General features: G+C 35.4%; 1 protein-coding gene across 1 annotated transcript in view; it reads right to left on the reverse strand.

The window, feature by feature from the left end:
• Positions 1-1,504: 1,504 nt before the first annotated feature.
• LOC129944096 (ribosomal protein S6 kinase beta-1) overlaps positions 1,505-12,997 on the reverse strand; it is a 100,681-nt gene continuing 89,188 nt past the window's right edge. Inside the window, exon 10 of the mRNA XM_056053284.1 lies at positions 1,505-2,621. Within this exon, the coding sequence (XP_055909259.1) occupies positions 2,391-2,621 (231 nt within the window). The 3' untranslated portion in view covers positions 1,505-2,390. The remainder of the gene's footprint in view (positions 2,622-12,997) is intronic.

Raw genomic sequence — 12,997 nt, forward strand, 5'->3', positions numbered from 1 at the left:
GTCAACTGAAAAACGTGTGTTAAGTTTTGATGCTTTTTCAATAAGTTGTAATTTTGCAGCCGAACCACTTTATTATATTAAAATGATTCGACTCAAGGTCATATAGGTTTTTTCGATGATAAACATTAATCAGAAATAACTTTTAAGAAAATTGTTTCAGGAAGTTACATTAAAGCCAATCTTTGATTCTTTCTTATTTCATATTTGAGTCCGAGAAGCTCTAAGCTATGAATTAGCTTGACATATTGTAACGAAGCTTACTTTTACAAAGACTTTACTGGATTAACGTTGTTGTCACCAAATTTTTCTCAGCAACACGTACAATATCAGCCCTTTTTACCAGAAGCATTTTATGTACAATATTCTATGTTAAAGTTGATGAGTTTAGAAGAACATATAAGTTTTAAGATTTTGAGAAGCTCATTAACCGACTTCCTTTATTGATCATTAAATATTTGTACATAATATTGGAATTATTTTAGACGAATCCGGTATGTTCGATACTTTTTTCAAGACTCAAAACAACCAACTTTAAAATTGAATAAACTATTACATTCTTTTCAAGCGAACTCTTGCGTAACGAGAACAGAATGTGCTGTCTCATCTCTATCTTTATTACCGATTTTGTCCAAAATGTACGAATTTTTTTATAATCGTAACCATTGGGATACACAGCTCGGAGCAATTTCCGAAACAAATTGTGTGGTACGTTGAAAATGTCAAATACGTGCGATCCATGCCTTCAATAGTAATTTTTCATGCGAAGCGTGTTCTGGCTTTTGTTCCAGTTTTCTTCGACAGCAAAATACTACGGACATTTATTCCGTAAGCAAGTTTTAAGATGGATAGTAATTTAGAAAAAATGTTCTATGGAAAAATTTTCCAATTAAAATTTCAATTCTTATTTCGTGACTTTAATAATTGAGATAACTTTTTTGGAAAAAGAAATTCAAGACAAGTCAGAGGCAATTTGATATTTATTTGACAAATTGTAAAATGTTAAATTGATGCGATGACATACGTCAATATTTATTCACCGAATCGGTTAGCAAGAACGAACAAATCTTTCAATTGGAACTTTTTCCAATCGGTTACCGCGTTAGGAGAGATTGTATATTTCGTGCGACACGATGGGAACATTTGCATTTTGTGTATGAAAGATACAAACAATCAGCCCTATCACGAATAACATCGTAATAGGAAACGTTTACGAATCCCGATAAAAACCATTACCGAATAAGTTCGTAGTGGAAAATCTTATAAAATTTTGCATTACGAGCGGATTTCATGATACGGTTTTTCGGAGTTCGTAAAAGTTTCCGATTACAATTGAATTCGTGATATGTTCTCTATCGAACCACGAATATTCTGTGATTTGAAAAATTGATGTTTAATGTCGTGGGATAAGAATAGAAAATATTATATCGATTCAAAAACTAAACTTATTAAATGAAAAAACGTTCTTTTTGACAAATAAGATTTTTAAAAAATCTGAGAGCAAAGCTTCAAAGTTGGATTTTGACGATGTATTGAAATAATACAAGCGTCTGATTTACACTGATTCAATTTTGTCTATGAACCGACAATGTAATATGTATTTGGTATTTTGAATGGAAAAGACATTCTGATAAAACTTTTAAAGATTTTGAAAAATATAAACAAATTTTATGTTTTTAAGGTAACCGCAAAAAATGTACTTTGCTTTATTGAACTCATTAATTTCCCCCCAAAATATATTTTTTTTTGAAATTAAGAACACAATGTGGTTTTAAAATATTGTGCGAATATCCGGTGGAGGTATAGTAAGTGGATCTTAACCAAATTATTTAGTTTTCTTGTAAAGTTATGAATTTTTAAAGCTTTTAAATAATCTTGTTCGATTTCTTTTTTTGTTTTCGTTTTAGTTGAATTCTTTTTTTTTTTGATGATTTTATCAAAAAATTTGCAACTAGAACTGTATACATAATAGTAAATAAAAATGATCATATTTTAACACTAAATCATAATAATTCTTAAAAATCATAAAACATTTACATTGCAAAAGCTTTATTTTTGTTTGTTTTTTGTTTTTATAAACACAATATATGATATATAGGCTTAAGATGTAGTTTTAAAGAAAAAATTATCTATATTCTCGCAAAAAGAAAAAAAAAAGAAACAAAACAAAAATTAAATAAAAATAAAAATATTTGTATATTATATAGTATATTGTGTGGTATATAGTGTATATTTTACATGCCTTTTTGTCTATATTCGTTTTTTTTTTACTTTACTTTTCTTTAACTTTTAACTTTCTTATATGTTTTCTTGTTGTTTATTTCTTTTATTGTTTTTCTTTCATTTTGCTAGTTGTTGTTGGGTTTATTTATTATAGATTGCATTATTGCAAACTATACGACAGGGCCCTGTACGTCCATCATTTCGTCCTGCGGCGATGGTCGGGGGGCAAATGTCTGTAGATGTGGTGGTGTTGCACGCGAACACATGCCTCGTTGTGGTGGAAACGCTAGACGATATGAACCATCATGGGTTTGTCGCGGAGTGCGTCTAGGCGATCTGGCTGGCATTCTGTTGGCTCGTTGCATATCTTCTAGGACTGATGGTGCTACATAAGTAAAACCCTAGAAATAAAAAAGAAAGGCAAAATTAATTTGTGTATTTAATTTAATTTACTTTGAAATTATTAATTGATTTTAGAATTCGTTGTGAAATGATGAATGTATTCTTATACACTCTATCATAAGGTTGTTCATAATCATAAATAGGTTGTTCAAGCCATGGAGTTCTAGAAACTCACCAAGCTAAATGGTTTGGAGCCAAATGGGTTGTTCGTTTAAATTTGTTTTTGTTTTTTACAAAATAGTTGATGTTATGTGCCTAAACTTATCGCATACTAAACAACTGCACAGAACAAATTTTAACCTGGGTCATAATACTGCATGCCAAATGTTCTATATTACAAAATACTATAGGACAAAATTAGTATTTTAAAATTCGTAAAAAACTTCGTACTTTAATATTTCTATTTTTGTATTTGATGTACAGAAGTTTTAAAAGAGAATATTTTTGATAAAGCGATATCACAACTTTTCTTTATACTATACTTTATCATGTTAGCCCTTGTGGTTATGTAGTGAAACAACGTTTTAAAACCTTATTGTCTGGCGTACCAGTATTTGTTTTGCAAAACCATCCTACGTACAAATATAAAATATAGACTCATAAAATAATGGATATAGGATTATATTTTGTGAGATTTGAGAGATTGACCTCTTTGTCAGTTGTGGAAGTGATCTTACAGGAAATATTTATTATTTTTTATATTGAACAAAAATGTCGAGTAAGTTTTTTAGTACACTGAATCTTGTGCATAATGTTTCATGTTTCTTTAAGTTTTGTGATAATTTGTGTTTTTATTTCTTTTTTGTATATTTTAGCGGGTGGTTTCTGTGCGTAGCGTAGCCACTGGGATGTAATGGACAAGAATTTCAACCTTTGATGACATTTTTCCTGAAAATATTCCATTCCATCTCGATTCCGAAATCGGAGATGTTGATGATGACCAAGCTGAGTTTATGTGTCATGAAAATGAAGGAGACCCTTCGAGCCCTGCGCATGTGTTTAAATCAGATTGGGCTTATTAGGATGAAGTTCTACTTAACAAAATAAGGGCTACGCAAATTAAGAAAAATACTAATAAATAAATTGGGTGGCGCAACAGTCCGACGTGATCCAGGGCCTAGTGACTTACAACTCGCAACCATTCCTGTGTGCGAGTACTGTTGTCAGGAATGGAAGGGACCTGCATTTTTAGCCCGAATCCGAACGGCTAATTTGAGAAAGCACTTTTTCATGACAAGAATTACTCTTGAAGGATTTGTCAATTCCTCGCAAGAGGCAGTACCCGCGAATTTTTTTTAAATTAAGGTGGTTTTTTGGCAATAAATCTGTTCATGGGTATAAAAAAACTGCTAAGCTGCCGAGACTACTAGTCAGCTCAGCCAGAATTGCGTGATCAGTATTTGAGTTCGATAATGAACAGGAACAGATTCCTATGGCTTCTGGGAAGCATTCACCTGAATGACAATACCAAACAAGCTAACAGAGGAAGTACAAAACTTCGACAAGCTTTTCAAAATATGGCCAATGATCGATATACTGTCGAAAAATTATTTGTCATGCTATATGCCCTCGAATCGATGAATCCATGTGCAAGGGACGTAGCAATTTGCGTCAGTATATGCCAATGAAGCCCATAAAGCGCGGATATAAGGTGTGGATTTGAGCCATTGAGTCTGCAAACATATCCGAATTTCAAATCTACACCGGAAGATCGTCGGATTATGCTGAGCTTAATCTCGATGCTCGTGTTGTCAAGGACCTGACTCAAAAATGAATAGGAAAAGGGGCACCATGTGTTTTTTGACAACTTTTTCAAATCCGTCCAGCTTCAAAAAGATTTGAAAAATTTAATAATTTGTTCTTGCGGAACTGTACGAGCCAATAGAAAAAAACTGCCAAGTGACCTTCTTAGTGATAAGTGTTTTACAAAAGGAAATTTCGACTGGCGGGTCAGCAGAGACTGAATGGCGTTCATGAAGTGGAAGGATACGAAAGCTATCCACATCTTAGGGAACTTTTTGGACAGATATGATGAAAAACACATGGGATTAGTTGATAAAGCCGATAGTCATGCTATGATATCGATCAGAAATCGAACAAATGGTGGCATCGTATTTTCTGGCACTTCCTTGATGTTTCCATTGTGAACTCATTTATTATTTTCAAAGAAAGATCAATTGAGAATGATAAGTCATTGACATTGAAAGAGTTCCGAATCGCAATAGCAAATAGACTTACAGGAGCTCATACACTCAAAACCCGCAGAGGGCGCCGCTTATCAGAATTTTCGAATAGAAACCATTTCAAACGAAATGTTCCTTTGGAGGTGCGATATGACAAATCTGCACGGTTCTTCTAGAAGATGTGCATACTACAGAACAAAAACCCAGCCTCTTCGTTCAAAATAGTGCTGCTCTATTTGGCAAGTAGCCTTATGCTTATGTCATATGAGTAACATTGTTTTGCTAAGTTTCACACTAAATAAATAGAACACATTCACATATTTACAGAATTTGTTTTGATTTGTTTCAGAATAAAAATGTGTATATGGCCTGGTGGTTACACTGATGAACCACACAAAAAGAAGTAATTCCAGAAGTATATACCTGTTAGCATTTTTAGTTTTAACTATTAATATTAATAAAGAACGTTATAACATTGTTTTTTGTAAAATCAAAAAATTTAATAATTCGGGCCGCAGAGGGTTAAGGCAATAACATGTATATTTTTAAATTTATCTTTCTTGCATTATTTTTTAGTCTTACTAAAAAGTTGTTGGTGTCGATATTTTGAATTTTGTTTTCGATAGTCTTCTTGTTTACTGTATATTAGTAGACCTTCTTCTTCTTGTATACGTAGATATTTATAAAATTACAAGCTTCATCTTCTATTCGACTTTTAATTGATATCTAGTATAAAATTTTAAGGATTTTGATCAATTTGTATTCAAAAATTTGTAGATAGAGTATTATGACATATACTTGAACAAAGAACAAGAGTTTACTTAAAAATATTGGTATTTAGGAAGGTACCAATTAAAAAACTTAAAAAAAAGCAATACATTTCAAGCCACAGCTTATTTGGTACAAGATCATTTGTTTTAGAAAAAAACTTTCGAGTTTTAACAATCCTTAACATTTCAGTACTTAGTGTGGTACCTTTTTGCCTTTTCAAGAGCTTGTAATCTTTTTGGCATGGAATCAACAAGCTTCTTTATTTCCGGTGTAATTTTCTGCCATTCTTCTAGGACCCTTTTCAGGTAATTTTTGTTAGAAATTGCATGTCTTCGTATATTAATGTCCAACAAAGCCCACAAATTTTCTATCACGTCCATATCTGGTGACTGGGCGGGGGGTGTCATCACGTAAGGACAATTCCAGATGAGCCATGTCTGCACGATTCCTGACTTATGCTTCGGGTCATAAAATGAGAAATTTTAACTTTTCTGCACTTTGCATCAGATTTTTTTTCATATGTTAAGGTACAAAATTTTTGTCCATCGTCCCTTAAATAAATTCTAAATTTCAAACCCCTGCTGCACACATACAAGCCCATACCATTACGCTTCACTGTAGTTTTCAGGTTCTTCGTTTTGAGTTCCGTATTTGGCTTCGCCAGACGTAAGAAATCCCGTCGGACCTAAAAATGTTAAATTTAGATTCGTCTGCGAAAATCACACTATCCCAGAAGTCGGAGTTCTTCAAAATATGCTCCTTAGCAAAGGCAAGGCGGCTCCTCTGATCAGAGGCTTTATACGAGCGACTCGGCCATGGTCGCAAAGCACACAGCGAATGGTTTCAGAATAGCATGTCTTCTCTAGTTCTTGTTGTATCTCATTAGCAATTTTGGGGGCTGATAACTTTGGATTGTTTTTGATTTTTCAAACAATGTATCTTTGATCCGACGTGTTGCAAATGTTGCTCGATGCGTTTTTTCCCTTGTCTTCAATAAGGTTTTGAGGCATTCAAACTTACACATTTTGCAACTTGTCGAATTGGCTGTCCATTTTTATGGTGGTGAATAACGAATTCGCGAACTTTAATTGTTGTGCTACGACCCATTTGGAAACAAAGACTTGATTTGTTATTTTGGCTTACGAAATTACACGATTAATTATGAAATTTAGAAAATTACTTTGATGGAGTGAAACGTAACATTTTGCTAACGTAAAAATTGTACAGCGAAACAGCAGCGCCATAAGTTCGCTGTATGGGTTCTTGGAACAAAATAACCCATATATAGATAAATTGACTAGTATACTACTAAGGTGATCTTGTGAAACTTTCTAAGCATCGATGATATAGGTCATCATTAAGATAGCTAAGAAAGTTAACAAAAATTGATTTCCTCTAAATTTCAATAATATAAAGCAGAAAACAAATAGGTCATGGTAACTTAACAAAATCTAGAGCATTTCAACTTCCAAAACGTGTTCTAAATCTAAATAAAAGTTCCCATTGAAATAAAAATTGATTGAAAAAGAGTTCCTGTAGTCCAAAGTAGCTACCTACCTACTAACTCCTTTCTTTTTAAACTAGTTACTCAGTTACTCTAATGGCAATTCCATTTTGTTCTATTTGGACATCAAAACTAAATCTTCTAGATTCTAGTAGAATCATTTGAGTATTTTCCCTGCTTCTTGTGTAGCTGCGTATTACTATCAAATCGTGTGCTTAGACTTATCCCGGTTTCCTCCAAGTGTGTTTTTCACTCATTTCTTGTTGCATTTGTTTCTTCTTACGACACATTGCACTTATAAGCATGAAATCTATAGTCAAACAAAGATTTCCTCTCTTCTTTAGGAGCATCTTGTTTATTCTTTGTTTGGTCAATGGCCGTGATAGTCTGGCAGATAAAGTTATGAAATTATAGTTATGATTTTGCACTCTTTTGAGTAAGTTTCGTTCCCAATTGATGGTTAAATAGAAATAGACAAATTAATGGAACCGAGATATACAGTGTTGTCCAAAACTAAAGCAACAGTTTGTTTCAAAGAACGTCTTACGATGTAGAACGTTGTATTGATCATGATGTTTCCTATAGCCACTCTTGTTGTTAATTATTTTACTAAATCTGAAAGCAGTTAGCAACAATGCAAGAAAAAAAATAGCAAAGAATTATCTCCAATTCGTTGGCCATGACATCCGGAGGTAATACCGTTACTTTTAATCAATATGCAATTTATGGAGTAATAACCTGTGAAGTAATTGGTCTCTATTTTGTTTTTCAATGGCGCGAAATAAATATCCAACAACGTTTAAATTAAATCAGACCTTGCAAAAAAGTTAAATATTAATAAATCAGTGATTACTCGCTTAATAAAATCATTTAACAAGAATAACACCGTGAAAACTATCCACAGAGGTGGTAGACCAAGGGCAAAGATGCTCAGAGAGGATAAACTGCTTGTCGGAGCAATAAAAAAAACCTTATTATCCTACAGAGAACTTACAACAGAAAACATTGGAAGTGAGTGAAATAACGATTCGCCGGAGAGCGGTGGATGGTGGTTTGAAATCGTTTAAAATGATGAAAAAACCTTTTATTTCGCTCAAAAATAAGAAGGCAAGATTGAAATTTGCCAAATAGCATTTAAACTGGACAGTTTACAGACACAGTGTTATTTTCTGATGAATCCAAATTTAATTTTAAGGGTTCAGATGGTGTGCAACGTGTTCGTCGTCCAATTAACAGAGGAATAGATCCTTCGTTTACAAGAGGAACCATGAAGGATGCTTCTCTGGACAGGGAGTAGGGCCTATTCATAAAATAGATGGGATAACGGATCGCATTGTATACAAAGACATTTTGGGAAACATCATGCTCCCCTACGCAGAGGAAAATGTTCCTCTTAAATGGACTTTCCAGCACGACAACGATCCAAAACACACCAATAAGGTTGTAAATGAATGGTTTCGTGATCATAAAGTTGAGGTCATGGAATGGCCAGCACAGTTTTCGGAGAATCTATGGGAGATTGTAGTTCGGAGAATTGTACGCGAAAGCTGTAAAACTACAAATGACCTCTTTATCCAAGTCAAAGAGGCTTGGAATAGTATCCCTAACACTATTATATCGAATCTTATTGAGAGTATGCCTAGAAGAAAAAAATATTGATTAGAAATCACGTTTTTAAGCAGATTATTTTATTTGTAAATAAATTTGCTTTTTTTTGGACTGATAGAAAAGACATTTTTTATTGTAATTTTTTAATTAATTTTTTAAGGAAATGAAATATATGCATCTTTATGCATTTAAATTACAAAGATTTGTTTTATTAAAAAAGTTGCTTTAGTTTTGGCCAGCACTGTACGTCAAAAAGAGTTCAAAGTGAACAATCTTCATCTTTGATGAAAAGAAGATGATAAAAAAATCAAAATTCAAATTTAATACATTTTAACTTATCGTCTTTAAATTATATAAAAAATAAAAATATAGTAGGTGGAGCAACAGTCCGCAGAGAACTAAGACCTAGTGACTTCTAATCTCAACCATTACTGTGTGTGAGTCAACTTTTAAGTCGAAAAGGCACGGATAGATCCCTAATCCTGTAGTAAATCAGTCCAGCGCACTAACCATCACTCGACGGATACTACTTTTATTATGTATCCCAGTTGATAAGGCGCAAAATAGATTATGCTTAAGGCCCTCATTATGAGTAACGAAGCGAGCTTAAAAACTTGCGAATTCGACTTCTTTGTATTATGAGCTTAAATTAAATTCTATGCAAATGTCAAAACATTATCGAACTTGGTGATCGCTTAATTATCATTAGCGAATGTCCACCAATTTAACGGGTCAAAACGTCGAATTCTAACGAATCAAAATATTCAGTTATAACCCTAGCGAATTCAGAATTTTGCGTTTGTTCGTTAAAATGAGTGATAAAAGAAAAACGGTATTTGCAAATAATTTTTATATTAAAAAAAAATACAAAATTACATTTTTAAGCACAAATGTATGTAGCTAGCGGAATAGGAGTATTCGGTTCATCAAAAAGGAACCAAAAAGATTATTGGGAGAGTTTTGCAGAAGCACTGAGGTGCCAGCACGTAACTTGATACAACCGAGTTTAGTCGATACAATCGAGCATTGGGGGCACACATTTCGCCAGTTTTGGCAGCACACAGGAATCAGTTATCGTCGTGATTTTTGTATGAGAAAAATGAAAAAACAAAATAATATGTCAATAAACACAAAAAAGACAGAGATTTTGATCACTTTTATGAGTTCTCACGTTGATTTAGCGAGTAGAATTCTTTAAACTGCAAGGGATACAAAATAGCAACATGGTGTGGGGAAAACTGATTGAATCCCTAAAGCTGTAGAACTGGTGGAACTGATGTTTTTATTCTGGAAGATCTAACGAGCTGAGTATCGTGTGAAAACATTCCTTTTTGACATTTCGAAAAAACTTGAAATTGAAACTAGAATGAAATAATTTCACAGAAAACTCATTTTGACATTTAATTTTATAGTTCACAATGACTTTTTTCAGTAAGTCACAATGGAACTCGTCTCAAATTACGTGCTGTCAAAAATAATTTGTTTCGAGTTGACCGACGATCGACAATCCTCGACTGTATCAAGTTACGTGCTGGCACCTCTGAACACTTTTGGACTTCCGTTTCGTGAAGGAAAAGATTGGCATAAGGTTTGTTAATAAAAATTTGTAGTTTCATTTGAAGAAATTTTTATTTGCAAATATAAGTTTGATTGGGCTGAAATTTAAAAATTTCAAAATAAAAAGAATACCACAGCTACTGTTGGAGGACCATACGGCCAGGTTTCTTTGTATCCTTTGGAGCAAGGTGTAGCAGACTTCTTAGCAATTGATTTGGCATACATTCACAGGCTTTACTTTCATCCGATATGACGTCTAATTCTGAACTTCAACAGGAAATTAGTATCAGCCTTGAGGCATGTGAATAGGTAAAGGATCTTTTTAACAAAACTCATTGGTGTCAAGTGCAACGGAGGGCGACCATGGCCAATAATCATCTACACAAAAAAGTTCCTTGCCAAGTTGGAACAGATCAACAAGAACCAACAATTTTAATGCAAGGGAATCTGAGCGCTTCAAGTTGTTATCCTTTGTCCAAGAAACAAATCAATATTGCTTAACATTTTTTTTTGAATAGATAAATCAAAATAATGTTCAAATGGTAGATATGTGCATTCAAGAGGACACAAGCCTCCACAGGTTTTTCTCAAAACTCCCCTCTGTATATCAACTCCTATTCGCACCTCGCCGTGGTGAACATCGGGTGCCTAGTACCTCAACTGGAGATTGGGTTTCAACCCCAGTGGAAAGTTGTTGGTGGCAGCAAACGAGAGAGGGGGGAGAGGTCTTTCCACTAAGGCACCTCTCCTGGCCACTTAAAAACCTCATAGTTGCGAAGCACCAACAAGCTTCGGATATGGAGTGGAATGTTAGGTCCCTTAACAGACCACGTGCGGCCGAAGAATTAGCGGAGGCCCTAGACTGCTATAAAGCAGACATCACCGCCATCCAGGAAATACGATGGGATGGGCCGAGCAAAAGAGGATGAAAAACTGCGATATTTACTATGGTGACTGCTACCACGAAAACTAATAGCGCTTATTTGGATGTGGCTTCGTCAACATCCACAAAGGAACTTGCACTTCTACAGATAAATCTACCGTCAACCAGATTAAACATATTGCGATCGACGCCAGACACGCTTCCAGCATGATGCATGTAAGAACTTTCCGAGGAGCTAACATCGACTCGGACCACTACCTCGTTGTAGCCAAAGTAGCACTTCGGGTTTCCAGACCCAACGCAAAACAGGGAGGTGCTGGGAGAAGGTACAACGTCGAACGGCTAAAATCGCCAGAGATCGCCAAATCCTTTTTCGACCGAGTTACAAGTAACATCTCTCGAAGTCCTATGCCGCCAACACAATGTATCGAAAACCAGTGGCAACATTGCCAATATGCAATCAGAGAAGCCGCCTCTGATGTGCTGGGTTTCAAGCAGCCACCAACAAAGAACCCTTGGTTTGATGAGGAATGTCGGCAGCCAAATGCAGAAAAACAACAGGCGCGCAAAACGGCGCTGTATAAAAGGACGAGGGCTGCTCATGAGCTCTATGCGCAGAAGAAGCGAGAGAAACACCGACTTCTCAGAAAGAAAAAGAGAGGGCATGAGAACAGTGCAGTCGAAGGTGTTGAGAGGTTTAAAAGCAGGATTGAAGTTCGAAAGTTTTATGAACAGGTGAAACAAAAGCCAACAATCCCGTCCTCCCGACTTAGACGAAGTAAAGATAAAGCCGCTGGAGCGGATAGCTGGAGCTGGAGCGGATGGCTTGAATGCAGAGCTCTTTAAAGCAGCTGGAGATAAGTTGATTTGGAACATGCACCAACTTATCTGTAAGATATGGTCAGAAGAAAGCATGCCCGATGAATGGAACCTCAGCATTGTTTGCCCGATCCTGAAAAATGAGACCCTCTAAACTGCACCAACTATAGAGGAATCAGTATACTTAACATCGCCTATAAAATCTTCTCTGCCGTAATATTTGAACGTCTAAAGGCCATCGTCAACAACCTGATAGGCCCTTATCAGTGTGGTTTTAGAGCAGGAAACTCCGCAGTCGATCCAATATTCTCATTACGGAAGATCCTGGAAAAAACCCAAGAACACCAAATCGACACCCACCATCTTTTCATCGATTTCAAGACCGCATATGACAACATCTACAGGGACGAGCTGTATAGAGCAATGTCTAGTTTTGGCATCCCTGCCAAACTCGTCCGTTTGTTTAGAATGACCATGGAGAATTCACGCTGCTCCATAAAGGTTGGAAACAACTTAACAGAACATTTCGATGTCAAAAAAGGTTTTAGACAAGGTGATGCGCTGTCATGCGATTTTTTTAACATCGTACTTGAAAGAATAGTGTAGAGCTCACACGTCAACACTAGAGGCACTATCTTTTAAAAGTCTGTCCAATAACTGGCATATGCTGATGACATTGACATAATTGACATAATCGGTCAATATGGCTTTTGTGAGTATTGAGGCAAAGGCGGCAAAAAATATTTTTAACAGTTAATGAGGGCAAAACAAAGTACATGCTGTCGTCTAGAAAGGACATACAACACCGACGTCTTGGTCAAAACGTCACAATCGACAGACGTAACTGTGAGGTAGTCAAGGACTTCGTCTACCTAGGCTCCGCTGTAAACGCGGAAAACAACACCAGCGCTGAGATCAAACGCAGAATAACTCTTGCTAACCGCTGTTTCGTTGGGCTAAGAAAGCAATTGAGTGGTAAAGTCCTCTCTCGAGGAACTAAAGTGTTGCTATATAAGACCCTTACCATTTCCGTCCTGATTTACGGTGCAG

This window comes from Eupeodes corollae, chromosome 2, assembly GCF_945859685.1.
Source record: "Eupeodes corollae chromosome 2, idEupCoro1.1, whole genome shotgun sequence".
Classification (NCBI taxonomy): Eukaryota; Metazoa; Arthropoda; class Insecta; order Diptera; family Syrphidae; genus Eupeodes; species Eupeodes corollae.